This window comes from Alligator sinensis, unplaced genomic scaffold (genome assembly GCF_000455745.1).
Source record: "Alligator sinensis unplaced genomic scaffold, ASM45574v1 scaffold857_1, whole genome shotgun sequence".
Classification (NCBI taxonomy): domain Eukaryota; kingdom Metazoa; phylum Chordata; order Crocodylia; family Alligatoridae; genus Alligator; species Alligator sinensis.
Genome location: NW_005842439.1, coordinates 233,321 through 259,831, shown reverse-complemented (window position 1 = coordinate 259,831; position 26,511 = coordinate 233,321). Strand labels below are relative to the sequence as shown.

The following is a 26,511-nucleotide window of genomic DNA, read 5'->3' as shown; positions in this document are numbered from 1 at the left end:
TCCAAGTTCGCTGATGATACCAAGTTATGGGGCAAAGTTAGTACACTGGAGGGCAGGGAGCAGATTCAGGCTGACCTGGACAGGTTGGATCAATGGGCAGAGAGAAATAGGATGCAATTTAATAAAGATAAGTGTAAAGTACTCCACCTGGGAAGGAGGAACCCCCAGCACACCTGTAGGTCGAGGAGTGTCCTTCTCAGCAGCTCGGAGGCAGAGAGGGATCTTAGAGTCATAATTGACTCCAAGATGAACATGACCCGGCAGTATAACGAGGCCATCAACAAGGCCAATCACACCTTGTCGTGCATTAGCAGGTGCATGACTAATAGAACAAAGGAGGTGATGCTCCCCCTCTATGCGGCACTGGTCAGGCCGCAGTTGGAGTACTGTGTCCGGTTTTGGGCGCCACACTTCAAGAGGGATGCGGGGAATCTCGAGAGGGTCCAGAGGAGGGCCACTCACATGATTAGTGGCCTTCGTGATAGACCCTACGGGGGGAGGTTGAGAGAGCTGAATCTCTTCAGCCTTCACAAGAGACAGCTGAGGGGAGATCTTGTGGCCGCCTATAAATTTATTAGGGGAGGTCAACAGGGAATAGGGGAAGCGCTGTCTACGAAGGCGCCCCAGGGAGTGACTAGGAATAATGGTGTAAACTAGTTGAGAGTGGATTTAGGTTAGATATTAGGAAGAAATTTTTCACAGTAAGGGTAGCCAGGATCTGGAATGGGCTTCCAAGAGAGGTGGTGCTATCACCTAGATTGAAGGTCTTCAAGAAGAGGCTAGATAGTCACCTGGCTGGGGTCATCTGACCTCGGTCCTCTTTCCTGCCAGGGGCAGGGGGTCAGACACGATGATCCTTTGTGGTCCCTTCCAGCTCTACAGTCTATGAATCTATGAATCTATGAATCATGTGATAAGCCCCATCTCTGGGACCCTATGGGCTGTGAGGGGCAGAACCCCCTAGTTTGAGCTACACAACAAAGAAGTGGAGAACACACTCTGGAGAACAATCCATATTTCTCATATATGCTCTGGGTCTGTGAGATGGCATGTGCACACTACATCCAGGCACCATTGTCACCAAAACTGTTGTTACCCAGGCCAAATCCTGTTCCCACTCAAGTCCACATAGTGATGGCAGGTTCCACTGACTTCTCTGGAAGCACCATTTGACCCTTCTTTTTCAATATTATTTAACTTGTACTCTCTCACCCTCTGACTGTCTTACTCCTTCTTCCATGGCCTCCAGAAGGACTAGACCGGGAAAAGAATTGGACATGATCATAAAACATTGAAGTTGACTATTAGGGATTGGTTAATAAATGTTTTATGCTTCCATCGTTCCATGTTGGCACCATCGGACTGCAAATTACCCAGCCCTATAGCATAGATTTTTGCTCCAAGAGTAAACCCAGCACCGTGAAGACTTTCTCTCCCTCCCTTTTTTTCCATTATAGATTTCTGTATTTTTCTTTCCTTAGCCATTCACAACATTTTTTAACAGTCTCTGATGGGTTCCAGGTGATCTTAACATCTTTGATGTATTTTTAGTCATGATTCATCCAGAAGAGAAGGAGAGAGAGGAAAACAAAAAAAGGTTGCAATTTTCATTGTCCTTCCTCCCCCACCCCTGAAAGTACATCCCTCCCCATGCCAATCAGATTGTTGCTCATGGCAGGGGAAGCAATTTCTACCCAGTCAGAGGCTCTTTAAGGACTGAAGGTCGTTGAGTCCTTCAGAAGCCTGTGAAGTGGGTAAACTACAAAGACTATTTAACCCCACATTGTTGTGCTCGGGCTTGTGTTGCTGATCACAGTAAATTATAAAGAGATAAATGGATTTTTCACCACTTTAATATTTATTTGGCAGTGAATTTTTTAAAAGGAGGCATCTTAACTTATTCTGTAAGTGCAAAGAATGCAGAAGAAGGTAAAGGACAGGCAGAGAGTAAAAAGAAACAAAGGGGAGAGAAAAGAAGAAAAAGAGGGAAGTAGTGAAAGAGCAAAAGGTGAGAAGAGAGGAAAAAAACAGGACAGGGAGAAAAAGGTGGAGAATGACAGAGAGGTTGGAGTGACTGCTGCATCTTTTCTGTTTGCACATGTACATTAGCCAGCCAAAAGATGCTCTTCCCAGAGGAGCCCCATCTTTTCCTGCCATACAAGTGTGTGCACATTGTCAAGATTCTTCCCGCATTGCCGAGTGTAATGATATGTGTTCCAGATTTGAACAGAAATACTGAAAGAAGGGAAGTCTGGTCTTGATGACTTGTGAGGCCCCTTTTGTGCCTATGTTCCTGCTGTGCTATGCAACCAGAGGCAATCAAGTCTTGGAAACAGCCTTTCACCCTAAGATGCTTGTGCCCTGTCAGAGTTCATTTCTCATGCCTCTCCTTTCCAACAAGTGAGAGAAATGAATTGGTGACTTTGTGGAACAGGAGGCATAAGATAACAGCAAAGTGCTTTCTTTTGGGGTCCAAAATCCCTGGCTACATAGTTGTGTTATGTGTGACAGAGAAAGACTGTAAGGATAGAGGGATGCTGTGGTGTGCGAGACACTGTTGGATAGATAGAGATAAAGAGATAGCATGGCAATATATGGTATTAGTGCTTTAGACAGACGTAGAGCATTAGATTGTGTGGATATATTGATATAATTAAAGAGATAGATACCATGAGCATACATGGAAAGATCCTTTGGACAGACAAATACCATGGATAGATGTTTCAGAGAGAAGGATGCTGTAGGATAGAGAGAGACAGTGGAAAAATGGATAAGGCAATAGATAATACTGCAGCAAGGCTCCCCAGGATTGATGCTGTTGATAAATACATTCTATAAATAAATACTACAGATAGATATTTCAAATAGCTTACCATTTATGAATATTTGACACACAGACCTAAGAAACTGAATGGTACTTCATCCACAATAAAAGTAACCAAGCAGAGTCACTAAACATGTGTACTACCGTGTTGTTAAACATTTAAGAGATGGTAACAGCTCTAGCAAAAACAGCAATTTATCACCTGGATCCAAGCTGTTCATTCCTGATGGACACAACATTGATGGTCTAGCAGGGAGCTTCTTACATTAGTGTGGGGGAGAAGCCTGCCACAGGTATCTGTAATCATGCACAGCTTCATCTGTAATAGACCTCAGAGCCACTCTGTTAAAAATGAAAGCATCCCCAAGTTAATTGAGACTTGAAACCACACTGGAATAAAGAACTCAATGTTTAGTGTTAAGATCCCAAGGTCAGAAGTGGAAAGCAAGCCAGGTGTGGATGAGATGGTGCAAAGAATATGGAAGAAGGGAACGGATAGACAGAGTGTGAAAGGAAACAAGGGGGAAGAGAAAATAAGAGAAAGAGGGAAGTAGTGAACAAGCAAAAGGTGAGCGGAGGAGAGGGAAAAACAGAAGAGAGAAAAAAGGTGGAGAATGACAGAGAGGCTGTACTTAATGCTGCTTCTCCTCTTCTTTCTGTTTGAACATGTACGTTCGCCAGTCTTTGCACTTGCAACTACATTTTAGAGAATAAGATGATACATCTGCTCATGACATGGTTACCTGCACAGACCTGAATTTAGGAATATCTGTTCCCTGTCTGATTGTTATAGATTCCCCAGCAGGTGAAAAGAATTCATTTCCCTTTAGTTAGTGGCCATCCACAGCAGCAAGGGAAATTCAGGTCTTGGCAGGTACACAGTCCTTTCAGCTCTTTGAATCAGGAAATGCAGGCACATGCAGTGGCTCAGGCTAGAAGTCAGGGGGTGCTAGAGTGAGCCCTCCCTTTCTTTTGACAGTGCTGAGCTAGGGGGTGGGGGGCATGGCCAGGCCCCAGCAGGTCACTATGATTAGGGAGGTATTTAAAAACCCACCCTGACCTCCACAGTCCCCAGCTAGGGTGTGCCTGTAGGGGAAGCAGGAAGCAGCTCTCACCAGGCTTTTCCCAGTTCATTGCTCAAAGGGTGGGGAGTGTTGCCAGACCCTGGCCCCTGGCTAGCACTCTGAGGCAAAAGGGCTAGGGGGGAAGGGAAGACTGCTTGTGTTGACTGCATGCATCTGTTGGTGATGCTGAACTTTTCAATCTCCTCTCTCTCTGATTCTTCATACCGTGTGTAGTAAATGGACAGGCGCCGCATTCATTGCAAACCAGGTCATTTCTCACACCTCTTTCTGTCCCCTCTTGAACATTGACAGATTGTGGCCTTTGAAGCAAGCAAGCCAGCAGGGAGCTTATCAGAACACAAAGCTTATCAGCCCATCAAGAAAACAAAACCTCTCTCATTAGTTCAACCTCTTCCAAGGCATTTGTAAGGAAGGAGGGAGAGACATTCCTAGATGACCTGCTGATTAGTTCCAAAAAGCCCTAAGCAGATACTGTTCTGTCTGCCTTTGTTCAGTGAAATTGGAGACACATACACAGACGCCTGTCAGCATTAGCTAGCATGGGGGTGGAGTGGCCAAATGCCAGCTGGGGTCCCTGCTGTGTGGGAGGGGGATCCTTGCTTGAGCAGTGAGCGAGTGGAGGGTGGAGCAGGGGGAAGCCAGGCAGACCCCCATCTCTTTCTCAGCCAGCCAGAGCTCTGGCTAGGGGAGAGAGGGACGGAGCCAACCCTACTCTTTGGAGCAGACAGCCTAGCCCAGAGCTGAAAAGCATGCTGGGATCCTGGGGGATTATGATTACACTTAATCCAGGAAGGGCTGTGGGACAGAAGTTCCATAAACCAGTTTGACCCAAATTAATAAAGTCTGATATTACATTCAACCAGGTTTATCTTAAACCAGTTTCAGCCATTTTGAAACTGGTGTATGTGCCCTGAACGTATGTTCTGTTGTTAGAGGTTTAAACCAGTTTCTGATCGCTTAAACTGGTATATGTGTAACTTTTGTCCCTAGCCTTCCAGTCAAGTGTCTGTCCACTTAGCATGTACATTTATTGTTTTGGTGGCAGGGGATGCTTTTTCTTGGGTCACTGGTGAGTTTGCTTTGTAATGCTCCTGTGCCCTTCCTGAGCACTTGGCTTGCATTGATACTCATCAAGCCCATTTGACAGGAACAGGGCTGGATTTGGTCATATCATTCCACTTGGGACCTGAGGAGGCTTGGAAAGCTGGCCTACACAGCTGAAAGGAGAAATATATTAACCTCAGTGGGTCTCCTCTGGCAACTACCCTCAGCATAATTAATTCTTCAAAGCAGACTTTAACCATGAGCAGTTCAATTTCCCCTTTCTTATAATGGACATTATATAAACTATATGTTTTATAAATCATTCCACCTAATGCATCCTTGTAACATTTCCCCCGCAAAAACTCCACATGCCACTCCATTTTAGCTCACTACAGATGCTGCCTTCAGGGCCCAGACACCAATTTGTGGGGAGAATGAAAGATTATATATGTTTAATGGCTTCAAATGCCAAATTAAATATGAAATCAGTACTGAACTTTATAATTTATTTCCAGTAATGATGCTTAATGTTATGGTGAAAGAATCAACTACTTTATGTAGTAGGTGCCAATTGAGTCTCTTTCAGGAGGCAGGAAGCCTTCCAAGGGCTCTTGGGCACCACATGCAGGGAAAATGATTAAAATCCTGTCAGGTTAAATGAGAAGATTTTTTTTTTATTATTTTACTTTTCCCCCTGCCTCCTGTTTGCCCATCATTTGACTTTCTTTTTTTGAGCAGTGATTTTTTTATTTATCTTCCAAAATACATCTTGTACTAATAAATGCTTGATATCAGGGGACACTTCCCAGTGCAGTCAAAATATCAAGATCTATTGTCACCATCAGAGGAAATGGATAGGTTTGTATTTGAACAGGGGTGAATTAATCCTTTTCAAAGGAGACCCTTTTAGAAGGAGAGAAATACTCGATGTTTCCTGACCACAGGGAATAGGATGGGGGAAAGGTATGGCTTCTGAGAAGAGCAAAGCATGGACAAGATGTTGAAGGGATGGGTCATTTGGAAAGCTTTCACCTTACCGAAGACTGCTGGCTTTTTTTTCTCATCTCTGGTTGTGTTTCTGTGGCCCTCAGGAAATGCTACTGCTTTTAAATGCCCGAGACAGCATGAGAATGGAAGGAGACTGTGCTGTCTAGTATTTAAAGCAGATGGCTGGAGGTCTTAGATTGGCTTCTATATTCCTGGCTCCACTTCCATCTTCCTATACACCTTTGGATGAACTCTTTTCCATGTCACTATTTCAGTGGACTCAGCTTCCATATGATGGAGACAAGTTACTTGAGTGTTTTATGGGCATGGGGATGGTTAATGGGCTTGTATATCTAGGAGTCTCAGAAACAACTAGATCAAATAGGAAGTCCGAGCACTTACACACACATAGTATGAGAAGGTAGCCAGCAAGGCCAGTGGATGTATCCCCTTGGAGCTCCATTAGTCTGTAAATTTGGGCGGCCCGAGAGAGATCCTGGACCCATCATCAGACCAAGGAATACACCAAGTGTTATAAAGGTGAGGGCCCTGGTGTCCTTGCCAAAAATCCTTGCAGGGAATACTGTGCATATATCCTTCACTCTCTGTCCCAAACTGTTAAGTCCTGACTTTTAAAGGACCGTTGTATTCCTCCCCAGAAGTGGCTGCAGAGGGATAAGGTATAGACATGGAGTCAGATTCTCAATCAGGGCAAATCATCCTCATCCCATTACTTCAAAAGAGTTTTCTGATTTACATTGCTGAATGTCTGTGCCATGTCTTGTAAAGCTCCTTCAAGCTGCAAGCGTTCTATGTACAGCGAATTTATTGTTTTTAAGAGTCCTTCATATTTTGGAGGAGTCCAAAGGCGGAGTGGCTCATCGATGGAAAATATAAAAGCCATGAGAAAATAGCCAGGTAATATCAGCTTTGAATCCTTGCAGGATAAAGCAGCATCACCTTTCCTGTATCTTACATGCGTACAGCATTTCTTATACAATGAGTCTATTATTTTTTCATCTAGACTGATCTCTGATCTGATTTGATCTGATCTTAGTGGGTTTTGCCAGCCTGCTGCTGGAGAGAGGCATGAAGTTTTCAAACAAAGTTTTAGGCTTAAGGAGACATCTGAAATATAGATTTCTGAAATCGCTTTCTTCATAGGCTGCTTTCTTAGCTAAGCCGATAACCCATCTTGCTTCTGAGGTGGTTTTCTCCTTGATAGTGAATTGCTTGTACCATGCACCATTAAATTTGACACAGTTTATCATTGGGTTGGCCATACAGAACAGGAGGGAGTCAGTGAAAGCTTGCCCTTCACCACCAGAATTTGGCTTCTCCCCCAGCAACAGCTATAGCTCTGTAGAGACTCAGTGCTACAGCCACAAGAGACAGTAGCAGACATGGCACCAAGACAGGAACAGCATAACACAACCCACATTGCAATGATTTGATATAATAAAGGGAAACTGAGTACAGGTCTCATCTCTGGGCATGGAGTACAAAAGCCCTCTCCAAAGGTTATACATATTCCTGTGAGTGTATATATGAGCTCTGGCATTTGTATTTCAACTAATTGGGTTGGTGTTTATGATTTTCCTGAGCTTTGTCAATGCCTTGGGGCACAATTTATGGGTGAAAAGAATTCACAATCTGGTCCCTTCCTGATATTTCAGTTGCTGTTGGACAGAAGCTACCATGAGAGAAGCAGATGTCACTTAGGTTTGGTGCCATGAAAGAAAGAAAGGAAAACCTAGAAAAAAAAAGTAAATATAAAAGCTAATGCCCAAACACTGAAGTTTCTCCAAATGAATGAGATCTGAATTCCAGCTGGATCAGAAAGCCCAAAGTTTGATACTTTATAACCTCCAGCTTGGCATCTAGCCTTTAGAGTGTGGATTATGAACAGACCAACCAGAGGGGCAGTTCAGAGTCAGAAGGGAAGCTGAGCATAGAAACTCTCGGAAAACTTGTCATCCGACCTCATTTTGGTTCTCAAAAGGTGTTTTCTTTTCCAGAGGCTGCATGGTCTCTTCCCCTGACCCTTTAATGCAGCTGCGTTTTCATTACTATGAGAATCACAATGCTTCACTTTGAAATATGACCTAGCGGCTAATCATCTGTGCCACAGAGCACCTCTTGCTACTATTGATGTCTGTGGGAGGCCTGCCTGCTCCTCATTTCTTGAGCTCAGGACTTACATGACTATCTCTGGCAGAATTATGAAAATGTGCTGGATTCCCTGATGGATCTGGGCATTTGCTATCTTCTGTACTGAAATCTCTGTTTGCTGAAGGAAGACGTTGTCCTCCATATTGCTAGATGGAGTGGGTCTAGGACCGTAGACACACCATGACAAAAGGCCACCCATGGCTCTGTTCCCAGTCTCCTTCTTCTTGGGGTAAGAGTGGCAGAAGTATCAACCCCAAAAGAGGGAAGGCAAAGGCAGTGGGCCCTCAAGGCACCTAGAATGGACTCCCTTGGTCCCTCCTGTCATGAGGAGCAGTAGGGCTGAGAGTAGGGCTTTCCCCAGAGAGGTAGCAACAAGCGTATGAAGGGTAGTTACCCTAAAACTCAGGTTGGTTATCTGCTAGGATAAGTGGGTCTGGCCCATAATTACTCTTTCATTCAGCCTGCACACATAGCCCTCCTCTGGGCTGGAGTCAGTGAGTCTCCAAAGTAGGTCTGGGAGTTACCACTTCACCGAGCTGTATAGGGACAGTTCACCCCTCTTAATGCCATCGTTGCAGATTGTTTCCTCTGGGCTGGAGTCAGTGAGTCTCCAAAGTAGGTCTGGGAGTTACCACTTCACCGAGCTGTATAGGGCAGTTCACCGCTCTTAATGCCATCGTTTCAGATTGTTTGCATGTTCGAGCAAATGCCACTGCCTCAGGCATGTTCAAAAGAGTGCTATAACCTTTTAAAAAGAGATACACATTCAAAAGCTGATGATATAACCACCATCCCGTTGGAGCTGGGGCCCTAGGCCTGGCCCTGCCATGCCTCCTAATCCATTAGTCTATTCTTTCTGTGCCTGATGTTTGTGAGTCCGATACTTATTTTTACGTGTTCGCTACTGACCTCATAGTTTCATAGTTGTTAGGGGCTGGAAGGGACCTTATAGATCATTGGGTCCAGTCCCTCTGCACTTGGGCAGCAAAGACTGCTGGGATCAAATGGCCCCAGCATGGTAGGTGTCAGGATGCTTTTTGAAGATCTCCAGAGTGGGTCATATTGAGTCAAAGCCCCATTTTGCAAGGCACTGGACAAATGCAGAGGAAGAAACTTTGCTGCCCCAAGAACTAACCACCCAAAGGCAGAACAGACAAAGGGCAACTGAAAGTATCATTATCTTCATGTTCATGGGAACTGAAGCAGAGAAATATAGTGACTTACCTGAGGGGACTGTGACAGAAACTGAACACACAATTCTTAAACACCAATTCAGTTCTTTAAGTGCAAGGCTAACTTTTCTCTAGAGTGAAGAAATACATGCTTCTTTCCACCTAAATACTCACTGAGCAAGAGCTGGCCTTTTAGCAAAGGCAGCTGTAAATCAAAGGGTGACGTTAAATGCCCAGGGTAGTTCTCTATGAAATGATTGTTTCACCGCTATGCAAGCTGTGCTCTAATTAGTTCCATCTATTCAAATATGTGGCCCATTTTGATTAAATGAATACTTTTGTAGTTCTCTGTCACTTTCTGTTGCCGCTGCATTAACTCAGAATAACCTTGTGTTTGTGATTGTGTTAGGATAATTTTAGCAGTTTTAGTGAATGTTTATATTCTAATTTTTTTTTTATCGCAAGACTACGGAGGGAAATGTAATTGGGGTTTTATGTTAAGATTGACAAACGCGGCTGAAGTGAAAATCCGAGCACAGATTTCTTTGTGAGATAGACTCAGAAAATACCCAGATTTTACCTTTTTTTTTTCTTCTAAAAGAATCATCTCTGTTGGGAGCAGGTAGGCATTGCATCCTGGAGACTCGTTCTCATGAAGGGAATATTTCAATTTTTATAGGTGTGAACTATTTTTTATTGAAATAATGATAAAAATTATGCTTGCTTCATAAAAAGCCATAATATATGCCATATTATACACACAGAAGATCGGGGGGGATACCTGTAAAACTTGAAAGCCTAAATGTAAGTTTTTCCTCTCAACACGAGGAAATGCAGGGATTAAGAAATTGAATCTATAGTTTATTAATAAGTAGTAGTGGCATTGCCAATAAATACCTCTGACTTCTCATGGTATAGTGGCATCTTGACAGGCCTGCAGAACACAAGGTGCTTTTCTTTTTCTTTTACTTAATGGGAACCCTTCACTCGTGGGCTGAGGGAACATTCACGATGGATGTTCTACTTAAGACTTTTCTGAAAATTGGAGGAGGATGTAAGTGGCACTTCACTCCTGCACTCAGTTTACTTCTTTTGTGCTAACCCTCTAAATTTCACCCATTACGATTAGTGAAAAGCAATCTTGAGAACGTATGAAGATGTTATTGAGACATTTACCTAAAGGGCACCTAACTCTGCTTGGAAGTTACATGAGACCAGCATTCTTTGTGGAATTTCTTGTAGGTTGTAATTTTGACAAGATCAGGGAATTTGTAAAAATAGTCTCCTCCATGGCATTTTTTGTTAACAAGCATGACCGGCAGATATGCAATGCCTCCCTCTTTCCTCTCCCCCACCCCGCACACAGAAATAAGGTTAAATGAGTTTTCTGATTTAGTTTTCAGGGGAACAAAGACAGACAATCATTTTGTGATCTGTTGAAATTAAGGGCAAAAGTTCAGGTTTGCTTTGGTTTTGGGTTGGTTGATAGTTTGAGCGGAGACTTAAGGTTGGGTGGTTAGGGGGACTTTTCCTGGTTCATTAATTAAAGAGATTCTGCCATCTTTGATCTTCAGTCTGTCTCTCAGACAGACTTCATCATGTGTTCCCACCACAAACCCCACCACGGTTTACTCTGAGTGCAAGTTGCATTCCTTTTGACCTTGTTTTTCTACCTTGGATTGCAACATGTATCTATTAAAAATTAAAAATCCGCTGTGCACACATTACCCTTGGGAAAGGATATGAGAACAGTTATCAGATGTTAGTCATATCGCTTAATACACAACTAGAAGGCACTCAGATACTATAGTGATAAGCCTGGTATAAAAACCTATTTAGAATAGAATAGAATAGTGTCTGGGATGAGGTTTCTGGTAGTTTGTGGCAAATTCATCTCAAGGAGCTTGTGGTTACATAAGGCCCTTTCAGGAAGAATACCTGTGAAAGGCATTTGTCACAGCCCTCATCAAAATCTTCTTGCTGACTGTATTGGGACCCATCTGCTGAGCCTACATGCTAATATTTTCTCCTCTGGTCTGAGCGAGGTCTAGGCGCATTTGTCTTCTTTGACTTCTAGGTTTGCTCCCTGCGCATAGACAGTGGGTGCATCTACATTTGTCTTCTTTGACTTCTAGGTTTGCTCCCTGTGCATAGACAGTGGGTGCATCTACACGAGACGCTTAATGTGTAGTAGCCTAATAACACTGCGCAGTAGTGCGTCAGAGCATGGACAGTGCTAATATGCTCCTGCACAGTGTTATTAGGCTACTGCGCAGTAGCATCACCTAAAAGGTTTTCACCGGCACAACTGTGCAGTAACTCTAGTTACTGTGCATTTAGTTAGTACTTTATTAAGCAAGTACTACATTAAATGTGCATTAACTACTGGGCACTAATGAACGTGTAAACACATCCAGTTTGAAAATTTTTTTTAAAAGTGGAACTTTGCAATCCTCAACCCCAAGGCTGCTGTGGCATACCCATCAAGACTCCCTAGTAGCCGAAACATACTCTCCCCAGATTTCTGTGCTGGTGTGCAATCTGATTAATAACTTATGCCTTAGGGACCCATGATAGTTGAAGCACAGGGAATGCAGATTTTGCAAGTGTTTCTAAAGCAATCACTCCTTACTTTAGACAACAGAAGAGCTATACAGGTCCCTGAAGATAAGAACCGTGGTAAGGCGATTCTCTGCTTCAATCATAACTTCTCTTGAGCATCTGCAGTGATTTTGTTAGAGATTTACAGAAAGTCTTGAATCTTGGATTCTTCTCTGTATCCTTCTCTTCCTATAGAGCTTCATTTATTTACTCTCAAAGGCTGGTGAGAACTCTTCTTTATCGGGAATCCCAACCCTGCCTCGGAGATGATCCCAGTCTCTGTTGACCAGAGTGTCTGTTAGGTGGCCTACTGCTTGGTCACCACCCACCTGAGGCCAAGATTTGAAAAACTGCTTTGATCTGGTTTGCTACCAGCCAGCTCTTTGTCCATGGATGCTTCCACTTGAATGGGATATCATCATGGTATAATGACTTTCCATTGTTAGTGTTCCTGAGAGCTCCTTTGTGTTTCAGCTCAAAATGGAAAGTACAGAGCCAATGTGAAGGTACAGAACAGTCTTACAATCAAAATGGTACTCAGAAAACAAAACCGGGAGATATAGTTTTAGGGAGTTCATAATAGGTTGTACATTGACAGGGTCCCCACAAGCAGTCAAATTGCTTTCATATAAAAAGACTTTCTCATGGAAGAAATGGCAACTATGGATATGCTTTTCTAAATGCAAGGATCTGATTTTGAAAGGGACCTCGGTGCAGTCACTCATTCGGTCTACACCTGCCATTCACATATTTATAGTGCAAATACTTACAGGATAATGGATATAATTTAGTCATTTACATTCATTGAAAGTGCGATCAGGTAGTTAGATGTCTGCCTGGCATCAGTTTCAACTGCAGATATTTTCATGCGTGCTTACTTGTACCTGAAAAGCTGTGGGCAGAAAAATAAAGATGCAGCTTAAAATATTATATCGGGAAATGTCTGGGCCACCCTTAAATGTCTTGCTTTTAAAAATCCCTAAATCCTTTAAGTCGCTCAGAAAACTATGGAGTCTGTGCATGGAATTTTGAATTTTCACATAAAATATATGGGGCCAGTTGCTAAGCAGGTGTGAAGCCCATGGGGCTGTCTGGATTTGCACTGGTTGAGGCTGTAGTGCAGGAAAACCTGGAGGCCTTTCATTATTTATTCTGAAAAACATGAGTGCACCATCTAAGCCAGAATCCTTAAAATTCTCCCCCCGCCCCACCCCATGGTGCCAATGTCTCAATTACTAAACGCATCCATCAGCAATTATGAGAAATCCAGTCATCTTACTATACTAATTTGGTTGGTGGTTCTGTATTATCAATAATATGATTATTATTTTGAAAAGAAGCTGTTAAGGGCATAGACATCATGACAAAGTATCTGTAACAAGCTCTAAATCATATTTTCTAAAACTGCCACACTATTAAACGACTTAATGGATTTCAATGGGTTTTAATAAATACATTCAAATGCATATTTCTTCGGGTCCCTGGCTGCTCCTGTTTTTACAAGAAGTTCAGTCCGTACAAATTGGAAATGGCATTGGCCCAGAAAACCCTGTTTTAATATGCTACGTCTGGGAGTGAAATCACAACATCGGGCAGTTCTGATTGGCTGGGGGATGCTGTCATGTCCCTTTCTGTTTCAAGTGCTGTCTTTAGCAGTGATTCTCGCTGCACGTTACAGGTGCACAATAAGCCAGATTTGATCTTTGTACTCTATTTGACTTCCTTGGAGCAAGCTGTGGACTAAGATATTGTTCGACATGAAGAAAGGTAGCAAAGTTTGCCCCAAAGGCAACAGAGCAAGCAAAATGACATGTGTAAACAGAAACTGAGCACTTGTAAGCACTTCTCCAATGAAAATCACACATTCAGGGGACTGAAGTGCTTTGCTCTGTGTACTGGCCCAGTCCTCATCTGGTTTAAATCGGCATAGCTCCCTTTGACTTCAGTATCTAGATATAGTGCAATACAGTTCAAAAGGGAACATCTATATTGCACGCTGGGAACTGAGATACAAGCAGTAATTAGACCCCCAACTCAGCCTTAAATGACAGTGCTGATGGTGTCACTGTTGCTGTCATTCAAATGTGTGATCCCAAACTGAGAAATTTGCAGTGAGGGTCTTTGTTTTGTGCCCAACCCAGCGGCCGTGATGTGGGGTAGAGACTAACAGCGTAAAACACCAGAACAAAGCACCAAGACTATATCACTCTGTTGAGAACTATACACGATACCCACAGATATCCCGGTCCAGTCTTTCATGTGTTTGTGCTTAAACTTAATTAGAATAAACTGCAGGGAAGGAGGGAGAAAGAAAATGAGTGAGCTGTGGGGATTTGCATCAAGTCACATAGCTCTCTGTTTAGCATCTGACTTGCATCTGTTCAAGTCAGTTTGTTTTATTAATGCTTATTGGCCTAAAGCTAGGGGAGTGGTGTTACAGATACAATGTTAGCATAGCACTGACTTACAGGTTTGTCTTCCATGAGGAAGAAAATAATAACCGCTTTTAAGCTTGAACTCAGAGCCTTGGCTTTTTGCCAGATTTTCGGTCCTCTGAGTTGAAGAATTAGCTAAGAGGTGGCGGGTGATATACATGAAACGTATCAGTCTGTGCTGTCAGCCTGCCTAGATCAGGAGCGAGAGCTTTGACATCTAAGGAGGTGGGTTAATGTGGGGTTCCCATATTTCCAGTTTCAAAAAAAGAGGATACCTGTCGGGTGGGGGCGAGGGTAATATGATAGTGGGGGGCAGTGATATGCCTTTGCCCTACCCCTGCCCCTCAATCCGAAGCCAGAGCCCCCCCAGCCCTGCTGCTTCCCCTCACTCCTGACCCACAGTCCCCCGCCCCACAGACCATGCTAGTGCCCCTCAATTCCAACCTACAGCCCCACTGTCCTTGATGATGACCCCCACTTTCGACCTGCAGCCCCCTGGCACTACTTGTTCCCTGTGCTCCTGACCCACAATCCCCCAGCCCCCCTCATGCCCCTCACTCCCAAACCATAGCTCCCTGAGCCCTGCCTGTGCCCCTCACTCCCAACACGCAGACCCCTGTCCCCCCGGCCCTGCCGGTGCCCCTTACTCTCACCTGCAGCCCTGTGCTCCCCCCAGCCCTGCAAGCATCTCCCGGCTGCCCTGCCCCTGTGAGCACAGGCACCGACAGGACCCAGCCATGCAGCTCCCTGCTGCCCCTCTGCCATTTCCTTCCCCCGCTGGAGAAGCAGACACCTCCCCGACCTTGCTGCAGTCCAGTGCTGGGGGAAACTTTGATGCTGAGCAGATCAAAGTCCCAAATCACAGACATTTGTCGATATTAAAAAAAACCACCCGGACAGAGATGGACAATCTGTACATATAGTAACCTTAGTTAATGCCAAGGCAGTAGCCTTCAGTGGGAAGATTTAACCTCTACCTCATTTCCAAACTGGTCTTTGTCATGTGAAGGCAAAAATTTAAGGACAGAGATTTTCCTTCCTGCACACATGCGCTGACCAGCCATTACAACTGCAAAGGTCCCCTTGTGAGCAACTGCTGCACCTTTGTTCTTTATCTGTGTATCTTTTCTACTGGTAAATATGCTTAGAGTGATCTTCCCTTCCAGAGAGACTCTCTGTAAAGTAGCTATAGGTACTCTAGGATTTAAGACCAGGGCCATGTCAATATATTCCATTGTGAAAATGTTATGGGCAGGATAGGTTAAGAAGGTTGTTCACGTGCATGCACACAAGTGCACGTCTTGATCCACCTCCATCCCCTGCTTGCATAACATCAAAAGATCCCCAGAGCCCCAACCTGACCCAATTTTTGGGTTTCAGAAAAGCTCATTTACCTTTTTTGTTTTCCCCATATATCACATTCTAGCTGGTGCCTCTGAGCTTTTTGAGTCCAGCTGGGGCAGGAACTAGAAATATGGAGCAATCATGAATAAGGCTTATCTGGTTGAATACCCAGCTTGATTGGAAGCAGAAAATCCCCAAAAATGTCATGGAAGAAAACTATCATTCTGAGACTTCCGTTTTAAGTTTACTGATGCAAGACTCAAAGAGATATCTGCCCTTCATGCATTTATTCCCTGAACCTTTGGAAGGTTTCTCCATTCTTAACTCCCCTTATTAACTCATACCCCTCTACCCTACATTGCCTCAAAGCCCAACTTGTCTTCCCTAAAGGAGAATTTGTGCAGATTTGCTTTTCCTTAATGGTGGATGTTACAGCCTAGTCTAGGTCATCCAGTGGTGTGTAATAAATATGTTAGCAAGCCAATTAATTAATGTTGCTAATCTCCTTTTCTAATTCTTTCCCAATCCAGGTTTCAGAGACAATCTGATTTCAAAGGTTCCTATTGACATTATAATCCCTGAGACTGGGGCTCAGTTCAGTGGAGCCCCTACACTGGAATGGCAGTCTGAACATATTTCTCTCTTATGGCGGAGGGGGAGTTGCCGGGGGGCGGGGAGGGGGGGAAATGCTTTAGTCAATATTGCACGCAGCTAAAAATGCTTTTCCCCTCCAATCTGTGTGCACTGCCTCTTTTCTCTTCCCCGTCTATAGCCCATTCTGTCTATTAAGGATCTGTTGACTTCATTTTGCCTCCTCCTGCCAGGGTTTTGATCTGGCCCGTTCCTCTCATTCCCAGTTTGAATTTTCTTCGCCATTCATCTTCATTCTTATCCCCACTCATCTTCGTTCTCGTGGCATTTAAGACTATTTCATATCCCAAAAGGCATGTAATGAGATTTGTACGCTGCACATTCTTACTGCCCCAGTGAGAGTGACAAGTCATATACCCACCCATAAGAAGAATGAAAACACCCATGTTTTACAAGGCAAGCACAAGACATATTAGTAAAATATTGCCTGAGCTTAGGCTGTTGCAAGCCTGAATGAAGATCAGAGGCTAGGGTATGCCAAGGTGCAGACTGTTTCCTACTCTGCATGCTTTCCCTGTATTTACAAGCTGTCTTCATTCTCCTCCAGATGATAAAGCCCCACTAGCGCCTTGCTGATCTAACTGCTGTACCAGCCATCCATTTTTAATCTGGCCAAATCGATTACAAACATTACAGGCTGCAATTACCCTGGGAACTCCTGAAAAACTAATTAGTACAAGTCCTAACGATGAATTACACCTTTCTCTTGGCTTCATGCAGCAGAAAAACTGTGCTTCGAAAATGACCAAACATTGCTTAGCCACAGCAAGTGGAAACTTGAGGCAGCTCATAATTATGTTCACATCCCAGATTGCTCTCGTCAAAGGATGGGCTGGGGTGGGCAAAAAGCCAGAGCACCTGGCGTTGCCCAGGGCTGAGCTCAGCATTTTCTCAGGAGATGTTGTACAATGTAAAAGGTCCTGGCAGTGTCTCTCTGGAAAGGGAATCCCATGGGAGCTTACAAAGTTCATATCATTATTGTTTACTCTGCAGGAACAAAGCAGATTAATGAGATGGGTCTCTAAGCTGGAACCATCTTATATCACCGTGAAGCTGGCTCCTGGCTCTGGTGACAATCAGTTCTTAACGGAGCCAAATCTGATTGTCCTTTGATGCGAGAGTGAACCTGATGCAGGGCGCCGGGGAGCCGGTAGAATTTAAAGGAAGAAATGGGATGATCTATGTGTATGCTGCAGCTGAATTCAAAACTAATGGGATATAAACCCAGACCAAGAGGACAGAGTTGTTTGCAATAACTCTTAGCATCTAATTTCATCCTTTTATTTTTTTTTCCCAGAAAATTGTCACTTAATTAAAAAACATCATTGGATCCAAGTGTTTCCATTCACACCCCAAAATAATACTTTACAAAAATAGTAGGACCTCTGGGAGGGTGACACTCCAGGCTGAATGAGAATCATTTTAGATCTGATCTTAATTATATCTATGACTATATCTGGAGTTTTGCAATGAAACAAGGAGAGAGACTCTCACTTGCCACTGAATTGCCAGCATCCCAGTGTTTACAGCACTCACACTGCAGGTAGAAGGCCTTGTACTTCAAGTCTCTACTCACCAATAAAAAGTTAGTGCACCAACAAATAATCCAAGTAAAACTTCCAGCAGGAAAAACCAAGAGAGCCTCAATGGAGCTAGCAGACCGGCAATCAGGGCAGTCACTTGGGATGCTGGAAACAGAGATTCGGGTTTCTGGTTTAAAGTTAATAGATCAGGGTCTCCCACATGGCAGGTAACCACCAGACAACAGGCCATACTAAGGTGGGTGAGTATCCTCCTCACTGGTCCTTCACTGTGAAAAAGGGTTTGGCTTCCCCCTTAGAAAGCCTATGAAATCCCCAAAAACTTCCTTTGAGCAGAAGAACTGTTTCCTGTCCAGCTTGATTATGTGCATTGTATACAGCAGATATGCATGACTCTATACTGAATAGACAGAGGCCATGGCCCTGCTCCCATGAGTGTGTAATTTAAGTCAAGGGTGGAAGACATGATAACAAAGGAAAGGTATGGGGGGGCGGGGGGGAGAACAATCAAGCAGCCAATGGGCAGACTATTGCTGGTATCCGAAGGAGTGCAAAGATTTGTACGTTGGCTGACACTTCCCTGCAGGGAAGTCTTCATATAATCACCATCAGTAATGCACCCCGACCCTCCTATTCATCTCCCTTTTGGGTCATAGCAATTAGCTATCATGTCCGTACTCCTGCTCCCATTGAAGTCAGTGGCAAAAACCACCACAGACTTCACTGGTACAGTAAGGCCATACGCAACTGAGTAAAGAAAAAAAGTAAACCTACCATTGCTCCGGTAGTGTCGTGCCCCTGAAAGCCTTGTCAAAATCAAGGACAGGTAGCAACCCTAAGGAAAAGCTACCAAATGCCTAAAAGGGACAGCTGGAGGGAGCCTGTATTTTCCAGCAGTCAGAAATAAAACATGCTTTTCTTTGAGGCAGTCAGTAAAATATAGGAGAGTGGGTGACCTGCCAGAAGAGTAAAATGTGACTGAAATAACCCAAGAAATGCCCTAGGGATCTCTCTTTTTTTTTCCTTGTGCCCCACATGTATATATGAAAGCAAAGAGAAATTATTTGTCGGGGATAGATCAGCTGTCTCTTCCTTGTACAGTGTGTGGCCATATTTTATCAGCAAGTATTACAAGGTGTATTTTCTTCTGTGCAATTCAGCAAGACAGCTGACTTCTGCGTTTGGCACCCCGCTGTGATATAACGGGTACAATGACTTCTAACAAGGGGCACAGGGGAAGCACCTGAAAGAAGTGATTCAGACTGAAACCAAAAAGTCACAGTATATTGGCATAAATGGGAACAATGGGCTTTTTCCCTTTCCTCCTCTTACTAAGCCAGTGAGCACGTAGAAATCCTTTACACAAAACAGCGCTCTCTTTCTCTGCATCCCAAAAAAGCAAACACACACATACACCTACACACACATTCATACAAAAGCAGAACTAATTAAGATCAAGTCATATCTCAATAAATATGCAAATTAAAAATCAAAACGAAGAAATTCTATTTATCACATCATAAAGTTGCAAATTGTGGTTGAGGTTCCCATAGGCTGCATTAAAGAAGGCTGTTAAAGAAGGGCTACAAGGCTACAGACTTTACACCAGTTGGCCAGCCAGTGTGCATGCATGCTTTTATAGTGATCGTTGGGGGTTTACTGGCTGAAGATACATCACCTATTCCCTCTTCGCCTGTATTGAGTTTGTGTTCTGTACTATTCACAGACTATATTTGCTTTCGAGATCATTTATGTAATGTTGTTGGCTTTCCCTTTTGTTTACCTTCCTTAAGACAATATCATTATTCTTTGCTAAATCTATCTCGTGTCTCCTGCTTTTTACAGCCTTTAAAAATGTAAGATTAAAAAAAAAAACCCTCTTCTTCAATGATATACATGCTGTCAGGGTTGTTCATTAACATGTCTCACCATTTTCATTCTCTCCTGAGGGAGCAGCTCTGTTCAGTGTGGAGAGCCGGCATCTAATGACTTTGGCAGCTTCATTAGTGGGATTCTAACCTGCTCCCCGGCATGCTACATGCTGCCATCTAGCCGTTTATAGAAGCACCTCTACCCGACTTGTTTGAACTAACCCATTTCTATTGCTTTGTTGTAGGTTCTTATTCACCCGCTGTAGAAGATGAGTTATTGGGATGGAAAATTCTATGTTGTAGAGAAATGTGAAGAAAATTGGCTGGCTTGTAGAGATTAGTAATGCGATAAAAGCCTTTCTACTCTTTAGTCATGGGATGATTAGAGCTTGGGTCAGTAGCAAGAAGTCGGTACCCTCGACTAGCTGTGTGTTAGTTGTCTGGGTAATATAAGATAGCAGTATCAGCCCAACTGCTAGCGGACATGTGTCCAAATCAGGGTGACAACCACATGTACTGGCGATCTGCCTTCTTCTTGGCAATCCCAGCAAAGAAGCCAAAGACAGAATCAACCATGAAGGCAGAATCCTTCTCTGACCCCAGAAGTAGTGTCAAGATCTAAGTTAAAACACAATAGTATTGGTAGCACAGGAAACATTGAACTGCTGCTCAATGTCAGTTTTGGATTTGCTGTATGGAAGGAATGGCAAATCCATTCTCTAGAGGTATCAAGATGTCTCCTTTCACCAGTGCTAAAATTGCCAGGAAATGAAGCAGGAAGATGTACACTTGAGAATACCCAAAATCAGTTGTTACCGACTAGTTTTAAATCTGACCCATGTTATCCATTTACTTTCTACTGATCACTTCATTAATATCCTGTAGTTCTCCTTCTCAAAATGCAGCCCACAGGTCTGTTCCCAAGATACGATTAAGGGAAATGCAACAAGTCAGATTCTCAATTACACCAGGGTCAATCTGGGGTAGCTACATGAAACTCAGAGAAGTTATTTCAAACTAATACTCACGTAACAGACTGATAATTTGATCCAATGTGTACAAGGACTGTGTCTTTTTTAACACAATGCTGTGCCCTAATATATGTATTCTCAAGTATTATAGGCAATGAGCAGAGCCTTTTCTTGTCCATAGACTGTACAAGACTAGATAACAGCTTGGAAGACCATTGGGAAGTTATTGCAGAAATCGGAAGTGTACAGTACTCACATGGTGGCAAGGGCCATGGATAGCAGACTTCTGTAATCATCCCCCAAATACTTTTTGCATTTATTTCTTGGTACAAACCAAGATGTTGCTGATATGGATACTGGAGGGATATGGATATGAATATGAATGGATACCAGTCCTAGATGGTTTGGTTCTATGCAAGTGACTACCTAGCTACTCTTCCAAGGGCTGACCCAAACTCTATATATCCTTTGATTTTGCTGGGTTTTGGATCAAGTTCGTTGCCATTTTTCCAGTTAAAATCAACTTAAGTGCCTTAGAGTTGAACATCTAGATCTGTTATCAAGATAGTTTTCAGCGGAAGGTCATCAAGGTGGATGTCACCTCTACTTTGGTTTAACTAAGCCTGACTTCAGAACATGTTGTAAGATTTATCTTTTCTCATAGGTTTTTGCCTGTTTGGGTGGGTAGCCAGTTATGCTAAGGTCTGTGGTTTGACTCTGTCTTAAGATCTCTGTTGATATGGCTCTACAAATGTTATATGCATGCACATATGTACAATGCCTGAAGCATTTTGTGATGGAGGTTGTATTCAATGAAAAAATGTATAATATTAATAAATAATGTTGCAAAAGACATGGAGAAAGACATGCCATGGATGCAACAGCATCTAGTAGATGAGGAAGACTTTGTTCTTTGCTAAATGGATATGGAGGGTGAATGCTACAGCAGGCATGCAGACATGAAGAAAAAACTCATAAGTCTGTACTCCAGAGTAGTAAAAGAACCAAGAGATAAAGCATTGTGATCATGCATGCATGTCTGAAGCTTCCCAGGACAAATCAAAGCAACATTAAAAAATCATATTGCCTATTGCCCGTTTTTGCTTTTCTAGCTCTTTTGGGTTTTTCCTTCTGTGGTGTACACATTCAACTATTGTAATTGGAATGATCTTCACAGTTGTTAGGAGCTGGAAAGGATCATTGGGTCCAGCCCCCCAACATGTGGAGGAAGGGGCTAGACCTGAGGATGTGGAAGGCCCCTTCCAGTCCCTAACAACTATGAAACTATGAGAATGGGAAAGGAGTTTTCCTGCGGAAGAAAAATTGGAAAACCAGAAGCCACAGAAGAAGGGCAATGGTGGAAACAATGTCAGAAAAATCAACCTAAACTGTCACTCTGTCTGAAGAGCATCTGCTTTAGATTAAGGAGCATGTAACATTAGGGAATATAAAGAACCAGAAATAATGCACTTTTAAAAAGTAGTGAGTGTACCTCCTATAGGTCAGTTCTCCCCCATACCCCTTTTTCCTCAAAGGTGTGTTTCCTAGATCGCTGAGAGAAAGTCAGAAGCTCCTTTCCCTTTGTTTCCCTCTTTCTCATAAACTTCTTTATCTTTTATTCTTGCTTCTTTCCTTGTACACAAGACAAGGCCAAATCCTACCCTGAATCTAACCCCTCAATGAGCTCAGAGAGTAGAGATTTGCTATCTGGACTCATACCAAAATGCAGATTTCTTCAGTACTGGAGCCTGTCTGTAGTGAGCTTGCTACAGCTACAGATTCAAACACTCCAAAACTTTGCAGGGGAGTTCAAAATCCAGGCCTAAATTTAGATATATGTCACTCAAGAGTATATCTATTATCTGCCTTACTTGACCCTCTATGTCCATTAGATTGCCTTCACCATCCTTTAGCTCTCTGAAGTCTCATTGTCCCATCTTACTTCCTCTGTTTCTTTGATGAGGAAGGGAATAAGCACTTGGATTTCCCGCATCTTGCTTCCCTTGATCCTTCCCCTGTCCTCTCCTCTAAGCAACCTGTAGTGTACTCAGTCAGATCCTATCATTACTTTGTAGATGGTTGACTTACACCTCTACAGAGCAAGCAGTGGAGTCAACTCTCTTTTCTAAATTAGAAGTGGTTGAGTCAGCCTTGGTGGTGCCTAAGTCCCTTCCCCAAACCGTAGGTGACTGGATTTCAGAGCATCTGAGTGCTGTTCTAAAACTAGATACATATTTTAGATATATCTTTTTTTTTAGGTCATCATAGAACAACAGCCGAGATTAAAATTAAACAGGGCTCATATCCCATGAATTTTGCTCTCTCTCAAACACTTGCCATGGTAGCCTAGGTAATTTGGGTCATTCCTGTGTGCTCCAAAAAAATCATCAAGCTCAGTGGTCAGACTGTGCAGAAAGCTGGACTGGTTTTTAAAATATGTGCTACAAAAAATCTCCTGTTTTTGCTATTTTCTTTCCACATCTCACACTCATTTTCACTTGTGAGCTCCTTCCTGACCCAGATTTCTGGGCAGGCTGAAGTGAAGCCAAAAACTATAAAACTGCATAATTATGCATTTATTTAATTAAAGCTACACAGACCTCTTCAGCTTGCAGAGAGTCCCTTATAGCACAACTCTGAATTATCAAAGATGAGTTAGGAAAGAAGGAGTGAGCAGATCATACTTGGCTCTTGTTTGTATAGCAGCCCATACACAGTTAGGCCCTAGAAGCTCAAATCACAGGAAAACCAGTAAAGAGAAGAGAGCTCAATACACCCAAGAACAACACTGCACACCTGTATGTTCTCAAACCTCAGATGCTGGCACTTCTGTGAAACAGCAGAGAGCTGGAAGATTATTCTAGCTGCTGACATGTAAATGAGCAGACCACACATTAAAACTGTGAATACTCCATCTGCTAAACCATTCAATCCCCCCAACCTAGAACAAATTAGAAGTGCTGACTCCATGATGGAAGATAGTTATTCCATCCCTCGTCCCCCTAAAGCAAAACACATTCCTGCCCAGAATCAGATTGAAAACAATGATCTAGAGATGAAAGGCCATGTCCCAGTCCCTCTGGATGTGATCTGGACTAAAATCATTGACTTCAACATGAAGGACCATACTCTGTTTTCTGGTTCCCATGAGCCATCCAATCCTCTTACCGGGTTGGGAGACAGGTTGGAACTCATAGGCTAGATGGGAAAAGCTTCCTCTCCCACAGAGGCATCTGTGGTTATAATTATTATATAAATATTACTTGAGGATAATTTGATACAAAACATACTAAAATCAGCATGTGGGCATAGGATGACAGGGGTCATTCTTGAACACAAGTGCATGAGTGAATTTAAAGGGCTCGTGAGAGTCTATGTAACATGTGCCTTCAGAAAGTCAAAAACCAGTGTAGGTGACACCAGCTCAGATTCTCCTAGACCCACCTCTGAGTTTGGCCCTGTCTCATTAGGACTTGTTACAAAGGGGTTCTGATCCTTCTCAAGTAGCAACCTTCCTTACCCTCGGGGTCACTATGATTGATGCCTCTAGAGACTCCGCTTCCTGTTTCCTCATCCTTATGTTAATAACACTGAATTCACACCCAAACACTGTATGAAGATGCTAAAAGTGCTATAAGCCATGGCGGGTTAATTAGGTCTCATGCTAAATACAAAACTAACATGATGCAGATGATGGTTAAACCAGCAACCTCCTCATAACCTAATAGCCTGTCTTCCCTGTGTGATATCCTGAGTTCCTTAATCTTGTAAGTTCCTCCAGGCAAGAATCAAGTTGTCCATCTGTAAGGCACCAGGCATGCATGTCTAAGGCATAATAATAATTAATATTGTGCCCATTCGGTGAAGTGGATAAATAGCACTCTCCTCATTGCACAGGTGAGGAAGTTGCTTCCCAATGTTATACTGCACCTCACTGGCAGAGCTGGGAATATAACCCAGGACTCCTTAACCCACGTTCCTCGCTCTAATCAGTATGTAAAACCAGCTCCCTTTGTTGATCTTCTACCTCTCTTGTGATTCTTCAGCAGAAGAAGCACCAGCAGCAACCTGGAGACCGACGACGAACCTCCTTGTGGGGAAGAAATAGATTACAATACTGACAGCTGTTCAGATGAGGAAGGGGACTTCTCTGAGCTAGACAAAGAGATCCAGGAGGGCTCCCCCAGGGCAGAAGGGGAGACAGAAGAGGAGGGGACCAGCGAGGGACAGACCTGCAGTTCCAAGGTTCTCAAAGGGCTTTACATTTCCAGCCAGTCAGCGAGCAATAAAAAAGCTCTCCCTCTGCCCCCAGCATCTCTCAGAGTCTACACCGGGTTTGAGAGCAGCCCCGCATGAGTGGCGCTTTGATTTTCTGAGCAATGAGCAAATGGGTCATTGCTCACTTTTCCTGTTTGCCAGTTTCAGCTTCATCCCCAGATGCGCTGCCCCAGTTATGCATGGAAAACGGACTTTACGTTTGTGTAAAATAGAGAGAGATTTCCTATCTTGTGTGGACAAGGGGGAGTGAGGAGTCACTTGCCCAGATGGTGCAGTCTAGGGACCTATACCATTCTCATACACGGTTCCCAGTGCAATTCCGTTCTCTGTTTTATTTCTCCATGGCTTGGTACAGACTGTAATGATGGTTGATCGTCTGAGTGTCGGTCACAGTTTCTCCCATTACTATGAAGTAAGAGTTGTGGCCCCAAATATCTTAGAATAGCTTTTTTATTCCATGGGATTTTTGCCAATATATTGTTTTCTTTTATTTCTGAAAAGTTATATTATGTGTCTGAATGTATAGAGCCCTGATCCAAAGTTTATAAATTATTCTGACGGTCAGTATTTGCAGAGCTTCCCCGTGTATGACCATACATAACCCATCCCATGATAATAAAGGGACATATTAGCCACTATGATAAATCTGGCATTGTGGCATTGACTTGAATGGGAGTATGTCGTTTTTGATTTACATCAGGTATCTCAGTAAAGTATGAGTCAAGCCATTAATCCATTTCTTCTCCAAATGATCAGATGGGGAAGCAAGAGGTGTTTGATGTTCATCTAGTCACCGTCTCAGATATATATTTCAAAGTTCTTCTGTGAAAGCATCATAGGCTCATATGTTGCTGGAAATTCACCCAAATTCTATCCTTAAATACAAAGTCAAAAATTGATCTGGTGGTCATAGACTCAGTTGAATTGCAGCATTTTTATGCCAATAGATGTGTATGAAGCATTTGTCCCACAGAGGGGGCATCTACAAGTGTGCATTTACTGTGCAGTAACCAAAATTACTGTGCAGTACGGGCACCATCTGCATGTGCATGTCCATACTGCACAGTAATTATGGTGACTTACGCCAACTTGAACATAAATTTGATACCTACATGGTGCAGGTATCAAATTTATGCCTGATTAGTTACTGTGCAATAATGCAAGTCAGTCCACACACAGCATTAATGCACTTTAATGCCTGCACATATAGATGCCGGCCTATTCCTACTTACTGCGCAGTAAATTAAGGGCCGGTGTAAATGCATGTGTAGACACACCCAGAGTGTAACAGAGGTGACACCTTTTTCTGCAAGACATTTTTCAAACACAGAGATTACAAGCATCAGGGAGAGTCCAGTTAATATTCAAGATCTTTGTTATATTCAGGATTCTGCTGGTGGAAGTGCTGTGGTGGAGCATACCAGAGAGAGGCCCAGAGAGAAGCCAGAAGGGGATCCTTGGCATTTTAGCCAGGAGATCGTGTTGTTTACCACTGGTGGCAAAACCTAAATGCAAAACCTAAACGCTGGTTTAGC

The 26,511-nt window shown here is 43.2% G+C and overlaps 1 protein-coding gene across 2 annotated transcripts in view; it reads left to right on the top strand.

Moving 5' to 3' along the window:
• Positions 1-25,621, top strand: part of AGBL1 (ATP/GTP binding protein like 1) — a 403,598-nt gene extending 377,977 nt beyond the window's left edge. Inside the window, exon 23 of one of the 2 annotated variants that reach the window (XM_025211966.1) lies at positions 24,748-25,621. In XM_025211966.1, the coding sequence (XP_025067751.1) occupies positions 24,748-25,054 (307 nt within the window). In that variant the 3' untranslated portion in view covers positions 25,055-25,621. Of the gene's footprint in view, positions 1-24,744 lie in introns of both variants that reach the window. The other variant, XM_006030348.2, reaches the window with a different exon arrangement.
• The last annotated feature ends 890 nt before the right edge of the window (positions 25,622-26,511 follow it).